This window comes from Carcharodon carcharias, chromosome 15 (assembly GCF_017639515.1).
Source record: "Carcharodon carcharias isolate sCarCar2 chromosome 15, sCarCar2.pri, whole genome shotgun sequence".
Lineage (NCBI taxonomy): Eukaryota > Metazoa > Chordata > Chondrichthyes > Lamniformes > Lamnidae > Carcharodon > Carcharodon carcharias.
Window position 1 is genome coordinate 122,108,211 of NC_054481.1, and position 19,131 is coordinate 122,127,341.

General features: G+C 40.9%; 1 protein-coding gene across 1 annotated transcript in view; it reads right to left on the reverse strand.

Moving 5' to 3' along the window:
- Positions 1-1,019: 1,019 nt before the first annotated feature.
- LOC121288470 (protein polyglycylase TTLL10-like) overlaps positions 1,020-19,131 on the reverse strand; it is a 44,795-nt gene continuing 26,683 nt past the window's right edge. Inside the window, exons 7-13 of the mRNA XM_041207010.1 lie at positions 18,728-18,813; positions 14,983-15,154; positions 12,333-12,504; positions 7,257-7,397; positions 5,128-5,244; positions 1,926-2,019; positions 1,020-1,785 (exon numbers count right to left, since the gene is read on the reverse strand). Of these exons, the coding sequence (XP_041062944.1) occupies positions 1,157-1,785; positions 1,926-2,019; positions 5,128-5,244; positions 7,257-7,397; positions 12,333-12,504; positions 14,983-15,154; positions 18,728-18,813 (1,411 nt within the window). The 3' untranslated portion in view covers positions 1,020-1,156. The remainder of the gene's footprint in view (positions 1,786-1,925; positions 2,020-5,127; positions 5,245-7,256; positions 7,398-12,332; positions 12,505-14,982; positions 15,155-18,727; positions 18,814-19,131) is intronic.

Consider the following 19,131-nt stretch of genomic DNA (forward strand, 5'->3'; position numbering starts at 1 on the left):
GGGCCCAAAATTGCTCACAATATTCTAAATGTGGCCTGACCAGAGCTTTATAAAGCCTCAGCAACACATCCCTGCTTTTATATTCTAGTCCTCTCGAAATAAATGCCAACATTGCATTTGCCTTTCTAACTACCAACTCAACCTGCAAGTTAACCTTAAGAGAATCTTGGACTAGGACTCCCAAGTCCTTTTGCACTCCAGATTTCTGAATTCTCTCCCCATTTAGAAAATGGTCAATGCCTCTATTCTTCCTACCAAAGTGCATAACCTCACACTTGCCCACATTGTATTCCATCTGCCACTTCTTTGCCCATTATCCTAACCTGTCTAAATCCTTCTGCAGCCTCCTCGCCTTCTCAATACTACCTGTCCCTCCACCTATCTTTATCATCTGCAAACTTAGCCAGGATGCCCTCATTTCCTTCATCTAGATCATTAATGTATAAGGTGAGAAGTTGTGGTCCCAATACTGACCCTTGCAGAACTCCACTAGTCACCGGCCGCCATCCTGAGAAGGACCCCCTTATCCCCACTCTCTACCTCCTGCCAGACAGCCAATCTTCTATTCATGCTAGTACCTTGCCTCTAACACCATGGACTCTTATCTTACTGAGCACAAGATTATTATCTAGTTTTCTTTTGAAAGCTGTTTGCCTCAGCCAGTTCCTGTGATAGTGGATTCCACATTCTAACCAGTCTCTGAGTAAAGACATTTCCCTTTATTTCCCTGTAAAAAAATCAGTAAAAGTAAAAAGCCAGATGTAGTGAATGTTAATGAATCCCGGTTAATATCCTTTTCAATTAATTGGATGGATTTCTTTTAGCTGAATAACGTAAGCATCACATTTAAAGTAACTGGGGAAATCCCTGCTATGCCAAGGTAAAAATGAGTAGATGGCAGCTTGAAGGAAGGTTTTTTTATTCCAGAAAATATGTAACCAATACAATCCAGTTAAGGATATTTTCTATTGATTTACAGATGATTATAAACTAACCTATTTTATGGAACAACACTCATTTCAATGAGATCATATTCTCAAGCATGGAATCAACTGGTTTTTAAGATGGTAGGAATTTAAAAACAACTTTGGCTAGCTAGGAGCTAAATTGGCTCCCGACACAAAACTTTTTGATTTTCCATTCCTACCCTTGTTGACTAGGCCGCATCACCAGATTGTGTCTTGTTCTCTTTGGAGCTCATCTTCATCTTGGATGGTTTTGTGACCATCTTGTTGATGTACCGTGAGTGAAAGGCACTACTGATCAACAAGGAACTGCTCTCCAAACTTCGGTATTGCTGGGAGCTAGTGTGTGGGTTTTTGGTGACTAAAGGTTTTAACTGTGTAGTAATGGGTATCTTTTTGAAAGCATCCACATTTCTTCTGGATTTTAGTTGGTTCTGTTCACCTGAAGAGGCTCCAGCCAATTGATGACTTGCCGGAGGGATATTCTTCATTGTGCACAGTTTCGCTTTTAGTGAGATGGCTGGCAATTTTGTGTAAGGCACCAATGAAACCGTGTTCTGAAGCACCTTTACTGGAGCAACTACGTGACCTGAAGGAGCCATAGGCTTTTGCATGGGATTGTTGTCAGTGCGTTTTACAGAACCCAGAGCCACGTGGTAAGGTTGTTTAAGAATTGTTGCTGACATGTTGCTTTCTGTCCTTGGCTTTGGCCTTGTAAACTGATGGCTCCCACTGTATAACAGGACAAATTCTTTTTGTGACTGAAGTGGCAAGGCCTGCAGTCCTTTACTGCATTTTTTGAATATCTCAACTACCACATCTAAGAAGAGAAAGAAATATTGTTGGAAGTAACTCTTTGATAGTTTAAGAAAGCAATATTCACTTCACTGCTTGAAAAATGTCAATAGTTGCTACAAATCTCCTTCGGCAACAACATAATGCAAGCAATCATCATCTTACCAAGAGCTTCATACACCATTTTAGGGATGACTGTTTTGAGAACTTCACAGTGTCTCTGTAAAGATGGATTGGCGTTCATCTCCAATAACCAAACCTGAAAAATAGATCAAACACTGAACTGTTAATCCATATATATGCCTTCCATCTTCAGTTCCTAAGGCACTGGATGGTGTCATGGATCGAGTAGTCTTTCACCTCTATGGAGTTCAAATTCAGCTCAGATACATTTCCTATGTCTGTTGGCTGTAAGGTTTCTACAGGAAATTAGTTTTTTTTTACAATCTCTATCCATTTAATAACAAAAGTCACTTACCATCACAGATTTTGAAGGTGGAAAATGCCATTGTGTTAGAGATGGGAGGATGTCGCACTGGCTTAGTAAGGAGAGGCTTTCTGAAGGGCAGGTTGTCGCAACTAATTAATTCCCCTTCTTTGAAGTGCAGTGGTTATCAAATAGATAATAGCAGCAACAAATGTCATGAATGACCGATACTTTTTTTATGCTGTTGGTTGAGGGAGAACTGTTGACCAAGACATCAGAGGGGTTCTCTGCACACCTGTAATAGCATCTATTAGATCTACTGACTCATTCTAATTTGAGATGCATTGAAGATTCAAGTTAATCTGACATTCGCGTATTTGATTGATGCCACTAGATCAATTGACACAGCTTCCTTAGTGAAGAGGAGCCTCCACTTACATTAACCATCTGCCAAAGTTAAGTGGTTTAGAGGTGGCTACTAACAGATGAGCACAGCACATCTCTTGTGCTGTGTGACCTGCTTGATATCCCTCCTTAGATCTTCCTCTTCTTTCTGCAAACATTCAGATAAGGATCCCTGTTTTTTAAAAAAATGTTTCGCTCAGGGGGCTGGTGTGGGGTGGGATGACAAGCAAAGAAATGGACAGTAGAGCTGGTGACTCCTGTTCATCTTTTGTGTCTCTGCGTTCATCAGGATAAGCTGGGTGCATTCAAATTCTTTGAATGCCAGGAGCTCAGTATAAGAAAATCAACTTGATAGCATAAGTAACACTTCCAAACATACTAATGTAATGGTGGAATTGTTCTTCTTACAGTAGGGAAGGTTAAGGAATTTAATAGAAGTGTTTCAAATCAAGAGCTTTCTATGGAGTAAATAAGAAAAAAAATTAAGGGGGACATGGTAGCATAGTGTTGATGTCACTGGACTAGTAATTCAGAGGCCCTGACTAATACTGTGGGGACATGAGCTCAAATCCCACCATAGCAGCTGGTGGAATTTAAATTCAATTAATAAAATCTGGAATTGAGAGCTAATTACTTGCTGTACCTTTTGTGATTCATGCACTAGGACACCCAGATCCTTCGGAATCTCAGAGCTCTGCAATTTCTCGCCATTTAGATAATATGTCTCTTTTTTATTCTTCCTGCCAAAATGGGCAATTTCACACTTGCCCACATTATACTTCATTTGCCAGGACTTTGCTCACTCACTTAATCTATTTATGTCACACTGTAGCCTCCTTATGTCCTCTTATTTGACCTTATCCTCTCCAAGGATAAGCTGTTGTTGCCTTCCAGGTCCATGCCTATCTTTCTTGCAACATGAATCTGTCCAGTCAGGTTTCCATCCTATCTGCAGCATTGCAAAAGTCCTGATCAAAGCCACAAAATGGCACCTTCTGTGACCATGGTCATGGTGCATGATCACTTCCCATTCTTCTCAACTGCTATGCAGCTGACAGCTCCATCCTTCTCCAACATCTTTCCTCTGTTCCCCAGCTCAGTGAGATTGCCCTCAGTTGGTTTAAACATTATCTTTCTGATCGTAGCTAGAGCATCTCCAGCAATGGCTTCTCTTCCTATAACCATTCAGTTACCTCCAAGTTCCCCAAGGATTTATCAGTGGCCCTTCCTTGGTAACATTATCTGCAGACATGTTGTTGGCTTGCACATGTCCACTGACTCTCCACAACTGCACTACCCCTGTCCTCTTGCCACTGAATCCATCTCCCATTATTGATTAAGATTGAGGGTTCAAAACCTCAGTGTCACATTTTTCTCTGAACTGAGCTTCAACCTCAATGACATCACCTACCTCCACCTCTGTCTCAGACCATCTGCTGATGAAACCTCATCTCTGCTTGTCACCTCTAGTCTCATCTATTCCAGACTCAAAGCTCCCATGGCGAAGGATATATACAAAGAAAACTCCTCTGCATTTCTTTGATTAGTACTATGGGATGTTAGTATTTTTTTTTTGGAAAAATATACTTTATTCATAAAATATCTGAAAAAACATTACAAAACATTTCAGAATGGCCATCACAAAAAGTGCATTCATATTCAAGTTTTCCACATAGATCATGAGGTGCTTCAATACAATCAATGAACATTACAGACATTTCAACAAGGTAATTACAGATAGTCAGACAGTGTAATGGTATTTAAGTTATCTACATAGATGTCCAGCTGCAAGGGTCGACAGGCCACTTGGTTTGTCTCATCCGAAAGCCAGCACTGTGTAACACACCTTCAGTACTGCACTCAAGTGTCAGCCTAGATTATGCGTTCAAAGCACTGGTGTGGGTTTTGAAACCACAGCCTTGTAGAATAACCAGGGTGTAACAAATATACCAAAGCTAATGTTAATGACAAGTAAAATTACAAATTATGTCCATAAGCAATTGTTTCACTCTTAGAAAATTCAACATTCATCATCTGCTCCCAACATTAGCTAATCAGACCATATCTGATTAACTTATTCAAGACATAACCCTCTAACTTCAAATCCCATTACCAATATTCATCCACTATTAGGAGTTAATTAACAAATAATCATTTGTGTTTGCACATTCAGCAGTATCTAGAGAAAAACATTCCCACCTTCTCAAGGATGTTAATTCTGAACCTTCAGTACTATACCTAGAGTCCAAGTTAAATTATCTCTTTACATCCACAACAGCTTCCGGTACTCATTGTATTTAAATATTGGATTATTTCAATATTCTTTTGGCCAATGGGAGAGAAAAAATTCATCATGCAAAAGTTTTCCTCCAACTTATATGGATCAGAAAAGGCACCAGTGAAACATCTACATGAAGCTGCCACCAGGCATCATGTATTTGAACTGATGTCCCAAAGCGACTGTCTTGCAGTCAATCCGCTTACTCTCATAATGAACAAAACTGAATAGTGGAAGAGAATGAAAATTACAATTACCTTGAAGTTCTGATCAACTATAAAGTCGCAACCCAAGAGGTTGAAGTAGCCCCGTTTGCATTCCATTTTCCCCTTGACAGCGAAGAAACATTGTATCATGATTTTCTGCATTCTCTTCTGAAAGGAGGTTATGAAGCTCTTAATTACATGGCTTAATCTTTCTTGACCCAGGCAGACTATCTCTTACTCGAGCTTATCTCTGTTTCCCATCCATTCCCCCCCTCCATGCCCCTCCTGGGTTCCCAATCAATCTTGAAGTTAAAAGGTTGTAATTCAAAGCCCATTCCAGAGACTTGGGCACATAATCCAGGCCCTCACTCCAGTGCAGTACTTGAGGGAGTTCTGTACTGTCAGAGTTTGCCATCGTTTGGATGAGACATTGAATCAAGGCCTCATCTACTTTCTCAAGTGTGTGAAAAAAATCCAATGGCACGGTGGCGAAGAATACATGAAGGCTCTGGACAGGGTAGATAGGGTGAAACTTTGCCCATTGGCAGAAGGATCCAGAACCAGAGGGCACAGATTTAAAGCGATTGGCAAAAGAAGTAATAACAATTTAAGCATTGATTGGTTGGGACCTGGAATGCTGCCTGAGATTGTGGTGGAGGCAGATTTAATCAAGGCCTTCAAAAGTGAATTATATAATTATCTGAAGTGAGAAAAAATACAGGGCAATGGGATAAAGGTGGGCAAGTGGGACTAGGTGTGTTTCTCTCACAAAGAGCCAGCTTGGACACAGTGGGCCAAAAGGCCTCCTTCTGTGCTATAACCATTCTACGATTCTATGATAAGAGCAGGGAAGTTTTCCCCAGTGTCCTGGCCAATCTTTATCCCTCAATCAACATCACTAAAAACAGATTATCTGGTCATTCTCATATTGCTATTCATAGAAACTTGCTGAGTGCAAATTGGCTGTTGCGGTTTCCATATTACAGAAGTGATTGCATGTCAAAAAATACTTAATTGGCTATAAAGTACTTTGGGACATCCTGAGATAGTGAAAGGGGCTATATAAAGGTAAGAATTCCTGTTCTACATCTCTGCAATTTCAGAAATCAGACTCTGTTGGGGCAAGACATTGTACATGAAGACCTGGAATACTCCAGCCTCAACCACTTCAATGGCACTAACACTGGCTGAAGCTGGTTCAAACCTTTCTTCACAGGCATTGGTGAACAGATCAAAATTAATATCTTCTCCCTCAGCTGAATCTGAACCCTGACATCCAGAGGTAATGATCTCACCAACTAAATGGTTCATCTTCCTCAACTTCTACACATCTAATTGATTTTTGGATTATAACTGCATATTAATTAACTTGCAAGCCTTGCCTTGGAGCTTGGGAGGAAAAACACTCAATTACATCATAATAAGTTTCTTGCTTGGCAGACACAAATTCCTGCTGCAAATAAATCTCCCACAGAAGTGTGTCTAATTTTCTAGCAGACAGATAAAAGCCAATAGAGGGAGTTTAGACTTATAGTGGCCAAAACTCCACACAAGTACTAGTATCCACCAACCAGGGATCTCTGCCATTGTTCCCATCAAAATTCATAGAGTCAGCGAAGATCCCCCGACTTACATATACATATATATATATATATGTGGGCTTCTATATCACAGTGAGAGGGAGGTCTTGTGGCGCTGCTGGTAGTGTCCCTGCCTCTGAGCCAGAGGCTCTGGGTTCAAGTCCCACCCCAGGCCTTGATGGCCAAAGAAGGTGCGTTCATAATGGCTCGGTATCAACCTGGAAATTCTTTGTAATACACGTCAATGGCAGTTGGTAAGAGCAGGAGAGATTCCTGGTCAGCCACATGATGGAAAGTTAGAGCCTCTGCCGTCACTGTCCATACCTCCAAATCTTAACATGTATTTAAAGAGTATATTGCCACAGCAACTCAGAGTCCCTGAATGAACTGTAACACACCCCCAACATATTACTGGGAGAATACTTTGCTGCCCTCCAATTTGGCATTAAACGTGCCAATTCATCAGAAATAATAATATGAAAACAACCAACCTGAGTGAAGGCACAAACTTACCACAAAAACAGTACCTTACTCCTCTGATGCTAACATAACTGAGTCTCCTTAACTAGAGCCAAGGTGAAAGCTGGAGCATAAACTTACCTCAAAAACAGTGAAAACCCAGTCCTTCGGGAGATTCATTGCTTCCATATACTTCTCATTAATATAGTCATTCAAATGCTCCATGGACCAGACTGTGTCCTCCTTCATCTCATTGTACAGGGGGTTCTTTTTCTGTACAAACTGAATAAGATAGTGCAAAGGTGAAATTAGTGGAGTAAGACTCCAACAGTGGAGGCTTGGGGGCACTTCTGACTGACGGTGACTTTTGCTGACCGCTATGGGTAGCCCCCAGCAATTGAGAAGAATGAGGGTCGGTGGTTGACACAGGAGGCTTGGAGTGTGGAGGTTATCGTAGGGGGAGGAGGGGTAGCGATCCTAAGGGGAGATGATTTTCGGGGGAAAGGAGGAACAGAACATGGTGGGGGAGGGGGGGTGTTGGTGTGCTGGTGATCGCAGTGGGCGGGTGAACAGCAAAGAGAGAGATCAAGGAGGTGGAGTGTATGGTTGAAATCAAGTTGGAAAAAGAATACTGGAAGAGAGAGATTACAGTAGAAGGGAAAGATTGGGGAGGGAGAAGAGATCGCACAGCAAGAGATTACAAGAGGAGAGATCAGAGGAGGATAAATCTAGAAAAGATCACAAGGGAAAGAGATCCCAGGGTGAGGGATCACAGTGGGTGTGAGATCACAGGGAATAGATAGGAGAAGAGATCACAGAGGAAGAGAGATGCCAGGGCAAGAGATCCCAGAACAAGAGATCACAGGGGAAGAGATCACAGAGGAAGCGATCAGAAGGGGAGAGAGAGCGCATGGGACGGAGATCACAGAGAGTGAGCTCGCAAGGGCGAGATATCACATTGGGAGAGATCACAGCAGGAGAGATGGTGGGGAGAGATCATGGTGGGAGAGTTCACAGAGGGACAGTTCACAGGGAGAGAGTTCACGCGGAGAGAGTTCATGGGGGGACAGTTCACAGGGGAGGAATCGGGGGGAGAAATAACAGTGGAGTGGGAGGTCATGGGAAGAAATTGCGGGGAAGATATCGCAGGACAGAAATTAATTGTCTATGATTGGACAACACCTGCTAAAAAACCCTGATTGTGCTAAGAATTACACTGAAAAACAATTTAAGATTGTCAGTGTAGCTCACTTACGCATGCTAGAACCACATATATTCACACACAGGGTCCTGTCCTTTGCAGACAGAAGGAACATGTCCACACTTTGCACCTTTTTCAACTAAACAACAGAAGCTTGGGGAACAGTCATTCCCTGGTTCATTTCCCCAGGGCAATGCCTTGACCAATCAGTCAACCTACTCAGTTTGACTTTGAACAAAACCAAGCAGTTAACTGTTCCATGCTGCATTCGCCATGGCAACACCTCTACCAATCAGAGTCCACTTGTCAACCAATCAGCACTCTCTTCTCTTGTAATGTGAATTGTTGTTCCCCTGTCATAGTTGAAAAAAATCTTGCAAGCTATCCTGATGAGTGCAAGATGAAAAGCTTTGATAGCATATCTCTTTTTTCAAGAATGCTTTACACCTTAGAGTTTTAGCTGGTTAAACTGTGGACACTTAAGAAGCCCCCAGTATCAATATGCAGTTTGAACAAATGAAGATCAGTACAGTCGATGTAAAACACTTTTCAGTAGTTTGGGTTGGAAGATCTTAAGCATTGCTATAAGTTTCCATCTGCTCTCCAACTCTCCATCCACTTAGACTAGCCCACAACTTGGCACAGTTTACAGCTGCCTTGGCCTCAATCTTTGCAACTCCTTCACTAAATTCCTATGTGGTAGATCCCATCTCTAGACCCCTGTGCCTCCACCACTTGCTGCATTTCACAATTGGCAGCCATGTCTTCAGCTTTCTAGGCTCTAAACTGGAATTCCTTCACCAAATCTTGCATCTCTATAACTCACTTTCTTCCTTTAAGATGCTCCTTAAAACCTATCTTTTTGACCAACCTTTTGGTCATCCCCCTAATATCTCCTTTGGTGGCTTGGTGTCAAATTGTTTTGTTTGATAACACTCCTGTGAAGCATCTTAGGATGTTTTACTATGATAAAGGTACTACATAAATGCAATTTGCTATTAATGATACACTCTTCATTTATTCAGTCCTCAGTGACTTGCAATTTTGCTCCTACAATCCTTACTCTTTACATCAAGCTGAGAGACATCAATGCTGGGAAATTAAACAATTATGCAGTTTTAAAATATCCAATGCAAGCATCGATGACTGCAAGGATGATATACACACGAGATGAGATTCAAAGTAAAGTTCCCTCAACTCTGCCTGAACATGCCTGAGTCCTGTCTTAAGGGATTTGCATTCTGACAGCTGTTATATAAGAATATTTGTATAGATGCAAACTTATCATTAGCAATTCTATAAATCATGAAAAGATAAAGAGCTTTGCCGGTAAAATACAAAAAGATCAACTGACAGATGAAGAGATATTTAGGTGCACACCTTCGGAAAAGATTGTCAACAGCTGCCAAGGTGGCTTTTAGACCCTCCCCACCCCGGCCTCCACTCTCTTAGGGAGTGCTGGGTAATTTACACAATGCTAGTGAACTCCAACCTCCAATTCAGCTAGGCAGCCTGGTCTCACCTGAGCAGATAAAATTCCCTGTGCACTCCCTAACCACATGAACAAACAAGAAACAACAAACTCCTGTGATTTCTTTTCCTGAAGTAGATTTTGACTTGGTGCGATACTGCAAAACAAGTGATAGCAAGCTGGCAACCTGCCTTACATCCTGATGTTTATTTCCATTATTTTTATGCAGCGAGTTGCTCTGGTCTGGAATGCACTGCTTGAAAGGGTGGTGGAAGCAGATTCAACTGCAACGTTCAAAGTGAAATTAGATGCATGCTTGAAAAGGAAACATTTGCAGGACTACGGGGCGAAGGAGCAAGGGGGTGGAACTAATTGGATGGCTCTTTCAAAGAGGGCTGAAAGGACAAAATGGTCTCCTGTGATGTAGAATTCTATCCTTAGCTGATAAGGTGGGAGACGCTCTTCCAGGCTTTAGTAATGAAGTTAGGTGCTGAAATTTGCCTTCACTCAACATCTCTCCACAAATCTCATGAACAATTTATCGGTCAATGGATGAGGAAATAGGGGCAGAAAACCCCAAATTGCATTTTAAATAATAACAAAGTCCATGTTATAAATTTGATTTTTTTTTAAATAGGTTTTTGTTTTGGTGTCTTCCCTTTAAGATAGTCATTGGGCATGGGGACTGTCAAAGTCAATAATTCCTACAAAATCTATAACTGTACACAGTGGGGAAGTATGTTATATTCTCCTTGGTAACAGACTTAAGATGGAGTCTAACACAAGTTTCAAACATACAGATTTTGTAATTGATTTGTACAAGTGGAAAGTTTTTTTAAAAGATGCCTGAGAAGTGGAAAACGAAAAATCCAGCAAGCGTTGTTAACTCTTGTGGGACGTAAGAGAGACGTTTCTGTTCAAATTGGAGCAGTTTCTCATGAAGGACGGTGACTAGAGATCACAAAATGGGGGCACTTTTCAAATCTCAAAAAAAGACAAGAGGCTGTTTTAAAAGTTTAGAAGACATCAGTGAAACACCGCACCTTTAAAAATCTCTTCTGGAGGATTGATTTTGTTCCTGGAATTATAACCTTTTATTATTTTGCTGAATTTAAGAGTTAGATAAAAGACTTCAACAACAACAACTTGCTTTTATATAGTGCCTTTAACATAGCAGAGAGGAGCTGAAAAAGGAGGTAGCAGGACAGGTAGCCAAAAGCTTGGTCAAAGAGATAAATTTTACGCAGCACCTTGGGAGTGGAAAGGAGATAGAGAGGTGGAGAAGTTTATGGAGGGAATTCTGGAGCTTAGGGTTTTTTCAGCATGGCAGGCTAGAATTGGAGTACAACAGATATTTGAAAGGGTGTAAGGCTAGGGGAAGTCATAGAGATAGGGAAGGGTGAATCAATGGAGAGATTTAACGATTTAAACGTGTAAGTGTATTATATCAGTGTTAGATTTTTCACTATTTCATGGTTAGTTGAAAGCAGTCACTGGATATTTTACACTCAGATGAGGTCTAATATGATACTTTCAAAGACCGAAGGTGATAACTTGTGGAAACCTAAAATTGTCTGGTACCTAAAAGCAATTATGAAGTAGAGTTTGGTATTCATTGGACCCAAAGTGGGAATGTGAGTTCACATTCCTCACGTACCTCATTGTTTGTAGGATCAGCAGACGATGAGTTTGAACAGCTTTCAATTCTGCTGAACAGGGATGCTTTGCAAAGCAGGCTTAAGGCAAGGTTGAAGGGCTGAAGGAATGGGAAGGTCATTCACCCATGACTTAAGATCTGGAACATGTTGTTTGGTTAGTTTATTGTAATAAAGTGATTGAAGAGCTTAAGTAGACCATATAACCACGGTAACAGAATTATTGAGTAAGATTGAGAACTTAAGTATATTTCCTTGGCTCCATGCTCTATATCTGATGTCTGCATTGTGTATCTTTTGATGATTGTGGTTCAATGTTAGAATGCATGGAATATAGAGATCAAAATTTTAAATTGGTATAAGAGTTTTATGTAAACCACTGTCTGCTGTAGTCACACTGGAATTGTGAATTGTAGTACTTGAGTTCTTATAGTGAATTGTGAACTCAATAATAAAGAATCATATAATCATATGAAATCATGTGGTATGATTTGCCTGAGTATTCATGTTGCATCCTATCACACGAGCTCGTTAAAGATGAGGACCTGATTCTGTGGGTTGTTACCACTGATAGCTGTGTGTAAAGTAACTAAACAAAATAGAACAGGAAAGCAGACAAACACCCGACACTTACATAAATCTCAGGGAAGTGAAGGGTTGCGGTGGGGGGGTCCCTGTTGGAGGTCTGGGTAATTGGGATTCACCTGTGAGTGATCTAAGGTATGACAACTAATAATTTAGGGTAAGAAGATTCTAAAGAGACCCTAAAACATGAAAAAATCAACTTAACATCTTCATTTTATTTTGTGACTCTCTGATATTTTAATTCAGAAACTCTGACAGTTACAAGGGAAATGGAAAGGATGATATTTTCCCTACGTTCAACTTACCTGATTGGTGAGGTGACTTGTCAGATCATCAGAATATGGATCATATTTGTTACATGCCAATTTGACGTAACCATGGCGAAAGAAGATCATATGAGGTGAGGTACAGGCAATGAGGAGGTAGGAGCGGACATCAAACTTTCGACCTTCCAGAAGTAAAGGTTTGTGTAGATATCTGTTTGGGTAAAAGCACAGGCATTTTAGCACGGTCCTAAGATAGGCATCAGGGGGTCTGGGGAGAGAGTGGCAGTACAGCGTTGAGATAGAGGATCAACCATGATCATGCTGAATGGGGAAGCAGGTCGAAAAGCGAACGACCTACTCCTGTTTCTATTTTTCTATGTTTTTATCAACTCTAAAGGTTTGTGAAGTATCAGGCAGCTTTCATTTCCAATGCTTTCCTCTGGACTAATGCTGGATTTTTCATCCCTCCACACACAAATATACGAATTCAGAGCAGGAGCAGGAGTTGGCCATTCAGCCACTTCAGCCTGCTCCGCCATTCAATAAGATCATAGCTGATCTGATTGCAGCGTCAACACCACTTTCTGCCTACCTGCTTATACCCTTTGACTCCCTTGTTAGTCAAGAATTTATCCACTCCCTTGTTATCTATCTACCTCTGGCTTTAAAATATTCAATGACCCTGCTTCTACGACTCTCTGTGAAGGAGCAATCAAAGACTCAATACCCATTGAGAGGAAAAATTTCTCCTCATCTTCATCTTAAATGTGAGCTAATGTTATGAATGTTTCAGGGAGAGATTATTTCTCACTTGAAGCAAATACCAGGAAATCGCAGGCACAATGCCCGTATGGGAAAATGTTTCAACCGACCCCACAATTATCCAGCACACACACCCAATGGGAAGGTGCCTTCATAAAATCAATCTTCAAAGATTTTCTTTCCAATTCTTTTTTTCCTGGTTTTCTTGCACACAGAAGTGTGCCTGAGATCTCCAAGTGAAAAATGGAACAGTGAAACCACCTGCTGATTCTTCAGGGGAAGTATTTCCATTAGTTATTGTATAGTAAAATCGTAAATGTTCTCTTTACACTTGTGGTTATGGTATCATTGTATATAAGCAAGTCTTACTGAGCTCATCAAGACAAAATACTGGTTAGGTCTCAGTCGGAGTATAGTGTGAAAGTCACTTTAAGATGGATGTCAAGGTCTTGGATGCGATGCAGAAGAGATTCCTTAAAACGGAACCACGGATGAGGGCCTTCAGTTACTGGAAAAACTTGAGTTGTTCTCCTTAGAGCAAAGAAGGTTAAGAGGAGATTTGATGGAGGTGTTTAAAATCATGAATGGTTTTGGTCGAGGAAATGAGGAGAAGCTGTTTCCAATGGCAGAGTGATCGGTAACCAGAGAACACGAATTTAAGGTGATTAGCAAAAAAACCAGAGGCCCCATGAAGAAACCTTTTCTTTACAATCAGTTGTTGTGATCTGGAATGCATTGTCTGAAAGGCTGGTGGAAGTAGATTCAATAGCAACTTTCAAAACAGAACTGGGTAAATATTTGAAGGGAAAAAAAATTACAGGAGGGAATGGGGAAAGAGCAGGGGAGTGGGATTATTTGGATAACACTATCAAAGAGCTAGTATGAGCAGGATGGGCTGAATGACTTCCATCTGTGCAATAACAGAACGTGATTCTATGGTTCTATGTCAGTGTCAGAAATTAGAACAAATGGCTACTTTTTCAAAACCAATGTCCTCATCAGGCCTGATATAGTAAAATAAAAAAGAAAGACTTACATTTATATAGCACTTTTCACAACCTTAGGACGTTCCAAAGTACTTTACAACCATTGAAGTACTTTTAGATTGTACTGACTTGTAACACAGCAGTCATTAGTGATGTTCATTGAGGAATAAATATTGGCTAGGGTGCTGGATGGATAATTTTTTATGTCCACCTGAGACACCAGATGGGACCTTGCTTTAACATCTCATCCAAAAGAAGACACTTCTGACAGCGCAGCTTGTCAATGTATCAGCAATTACAAAGTCCAATAACAATCTACTTGTTGACTGGCAATTACATTGCATAGCAGGGCTTGGCCTAAACAGCCAAGTGGTTATGGTACTGGGTTTGTAACCCCAAGATCAAGAGTTCAAATCTCATAATGGCAAACTATGAAACAATGTAACTTCATCTGAAACAGATGGAAATGGGTTTGTACTCAAAAGAGTTACATTGCATAGCAATTATATTGTTAAGACAACTGCTCGTCAAAACAGATGATGGGCATTGATTCATCCATCAAAATAGTATAAATGGGTACAGCTGTAATAGTCCAATGCGGAAGGGATTGAGAAAGTTTGCTGTACAGAAGAGTTGTCTTGTGAATAAACCAGCTTGAGGTATAAGACTAGCTTTGGATTCATTTTTCCACAACAAGCACTTATTGTGACTAGCACAGCATTCCCTTAGTACTGCACTTTAGAGTCAACCTCTATTTTTGTGCTCAAGTCTCTGGAGTGGGTTTTGAACCCACAACTTCTTGACTCAGTGATGAGCCACAGTTGATATTTGTACTTATACAGGACAATCCTGAAGAGTCACATCCAAAGAAACAGAAGAGTGATACTATTTCAACAGTTGAAACCTGCAGTTTGGTTGATTTGACGATTGCTCTTAATTACCGTTGCACTATTCTGTTGATGGGTAAACCATAGTAATACGTCTTGTTGGAAGCATTCTGCTCCACACTTTCCAGTTTCGCACGGAAGTCCAGGAAGTCATCCTGGCACTTCAAGAGAAAGATTCCTTTTCCCAAGTTTGATCCTGCAGGTTTCGAAATCCATATCGGTCCATCTGTGTGGAGAGAAACACATGGGAACAAAACATTATCAGAAGGAAGTAATCCTTCTCAATGATCAGCAAAAAGGTTGAATACATCTGCCTCTGCTTAGTTCATCTCTTTCCACAGAACGCTATTAGAAGCTGAATAGAAGAATTCCTCTGCATTGTCCAATACTATATGGATTAACAATAATTAGTATGCTGTAGATTGTAACACAGCAGATTGTAATGCAGGAGATGATGCAGCAGGCTGTGGTGGAGGGAAGCTTTTGAGATACAAGGAATACCCAAGTGAAACACAATGATAACTGAGGAAGATAAGGGCTTCTACAATTGGAATTTGATTAACTAAGGTTCAAACAACATAAAACTCCACAAAATAGCCTGCTGATATTGCACAACACAAGGCATGATGCTGGCAATGCAGGGCAATGACAGAGGCATCACAGGGAAAAACACCGGGCAGAGAAAAGGAGCTTCCCTTGAAATAGAGAAAGCAGGATGGGTCTTAACTCTGGATTACCATTGCACAAGTTTAGTGCTAGTTTGAAGCAATGACACCACTTCACACAGGCATTGCTAAATGTAATAAAAATGCACCATTAAACGACTAGCAAGCACAAGTCAGGGAAACAGATGGTGAGGTGGGGAGGAAAACAACAGGTACAAGTCAATGGTTCAGGTTTAAAATGTTCAAATAGGTGTAAAGTACAATAAAGGAAAGCTCTGGTGTGCATAGAGAAGACAAAAGGTGGAGTTGGACCTATCTTAAAACTGGAAAGGAAATATGCAGAATAATATTTCATAGACCTGGCCCCTAAAAACTTGTATTTATAAAGCACTTTTAAGATGGTAAAATATCCTCACGTGCTTCACAGGACCATTATCTAGTCAAATTTGACACCCAGGCTACATAAGTTATCAGGACCCAATGATTAAAACTTTGGTCAAAGAGTCAGGTTTTAAGAAGTATCTCAAGGGAAGAAAAGAGAGTTATGGAATCAGAGTGGTATCAGAGGGAATTCCAGAGCTTGGGGACCATGGCTGCCTATGGTGAAATGATTAAAATCAGAGATACACAAGAGACCTGAGTTGGAGGGGCGCAAATATCTCAGATGTAGGTGAAGCGGTGGCATAGTGGTATTGTCACTGGGCTGGTTTTCCAGAGACCCAGCGTAATATTCTGGGGACCTGGGTTTGAATCCCACAATGGCAGATGGTGAAATTTGAATTCGATAAAAAACCTGAAATTGAAAGTCTGATGATGACCACAAAACCATTGCCGATTGTTGTAAAAACCCATCTGGTTTGCTAATTTTAGGGAAGGAAATCTGTTATCCTTACATGGTCTGGCCTACTTATGACTCCAGACCCACAGCAATGTAGTTGACCCTTAACTGCCCTCTGACCAAGGGCAGTTAGTGGTGGGCAATAAATGCTGGCCTAGGCAGCAATGCCCGCATCCCATGAATGAATAAAAAAAAGAGAGGTCTGGAGGAGGATACAGAGAGAATGACTGGCAAGGCCATGGAGGGATTTGAAAGCAAACAATGAACTTTGAACAAATCACAAACCTCTACACCTCTTTCTAACCCTTTGTGATTTGTAATAACTTTTAAAATCCATGGAAATAGTGATTTGGATAGTGGCTGTAACCTTCTGTTGCCCAGCGGTCCTTGGTGCCAATGGGCCAAGCCATGGAGGAGATAGCACTATGCTCATGTGCCGAGTTCTCCGTTGGGACTTAAATGGATTCCTTGAGGAAATAGCTAAAGTATTGTACAAGCGAATGTCAATGGTATAGTTCATATGGACTTCCAAAAGGCATTCAATAATATTTCACATGAGAGATTGTTAGCTAAAATGATAGCTCATGGAATTCAAGCCAAGTCATTGTCCTGCTTAGGAGATTGCTTAGATGGTAGGAGATAGAGAGTGGGGAGAATGGATGTGTAGTGGAGGGAAGTAACTGCTGGTGTCCCTCAAGGATCTGTGCTGTCACCTCAACTATTAATTATCTTCATCAATGAATTAGATAAAACAATAGGCAGCCATATATCCAACTTTGCCTATGACAGAAAGATTGGTGGTACAGGAAGTAATACTATTGAGGAACATAAAACTACATAGAAATATTGACAGAATAAAGTGAGTGGCCAAAACAATGGCAGGTGAATTTCAATGCAGATAAATATGAAATCATCCATTTTGGACCAAAAAAGGATAGAGTCTAAGTGTTGAGATGCAGAGATTTGGGGTCTATGTACACAGAGCACCAAAATGTCATAATCAGATATAAAAAATAATCAGAAGAGCTAATGGAATATTAACCTTTACAACCAGAGAGTTGGAATATAAAGGAGAGGCGCTTTTGCTGCAGCTATACAAAGACCTGGTTAGGCCACATCTGAAATACAGTTCTGGGCATCACACTTTAGAAAGGCTATATTGGTCTTGGAAGGAGCGCTGTGCCTTCACCAGAATGTTAACAGCGCTCCAAGGTTTAAATTATGGAGAGAAATTACATAGGGTAGTCTTGTGCTCCCTGGAATATGTAAGATTAAGGGGAATTTGACTGAAGTTTTTGGGACTTTGAAAGAAATTGAGAAGGGAGATGCAGAGAACCATTTTCTGCTGGTGGGGGAGTCGAAGCAAAGGGGACACAACATTAAAAATCAGAGCCAGGCCATTCAGGAGAGAAGTTCTGAAACACTTTGTCATGCAAAGGGTGAGACAGGTGTGGAACGCTCTCCCACAAAATACAGCAGATGCTAGCTCAATTAATAATGTTAAATCTGAAATCGACATATAAGCTAACCAAGCATATAAAATGGTATGAAGCAATGGCAGGTAGATGAAGTTCAGAATGCAGATCACTGTGAATGGTGGTATTGTCACTGGACTGGTGATCCAGAGACCCAGGGTAATGCTCTGGGGACCTGGGTTCAAACCCCACCACGGCAGATGGTGAAACTTGAATTAAAAGTCTAATGATAACCATGAATCAATTGTCATAAAAACGCATCTAGTTCATCAATGCCCCTTTGCGAGGGAAATCTGCTATCCTCACCTGGTCTGGCCTACATGTGATTCCAGACCCACTGCTCCGAACAAAGGCTATTAGGAATGGGCAATAAATGCTGGCCTAGCCAGCGATGCCCACATCCCAAGAATGAATAATAAAAAATAATTACCTACACCGCATGAGCTGCAGCAGTCCAAGAAGACAGCTCACCACCACCTTCTCGAGAGCAATTCGGGATGGGCAATAAATGCTGGTGTTGCCAGCAATACCCACGTCCAATGAATGAATGAAAAGCCACAATTTTATTGAACAGCAGAACCAGCTCGAGCAGTTGAATGGTCTACTCCGGTTTCTGTGCTCCAACGGATTGTTCCAAGGGACGACGGAACCCAGTTAAGACATGTCACAAAAAGGAGAAATGGAAAATCGGAACTCCAATTATTCAATGACCATCCCATCAATGATGCATCATAAAAACCAATGTCAAGGTTTACCCTGTTGGGTTGTGGCGATATGGGGCGGGAACAAAAAATATTGGAAATGGTGGAAAGAAAGAGTACCTTCCATAATTTCAAAGAAAGCTAGGCGTTCACTTTTCACATCCATGCGATACGTTTCAGGATAAAACTCCGCCATTTTCAGAAATCTGGAGAAGAAAAGATAGAACTTGTATTTGCATATCATTTTATCAGAGCTTCAGGGTGTCCCAAAGCACTTTACAGCCAAAATGATTAAAGGGAGATTTGATGAAGCTGTTCAAAATTATGAAGCATTTTGATAAAGTAGACAGGGAAAACTTGTTTCCAGTGGCAGAAGGGTTGGTAACTAAAGGAGACAGATTTAAGATAGTTGGCACAAGAACCAGACGCAACATGAAGGGATATTTGTTGATGCAGCAAATCGTTAGGATCTGGAATACACTGCCCACAAAGATGGTAGAAGCAGTTTCAATAGTAATCTCAAA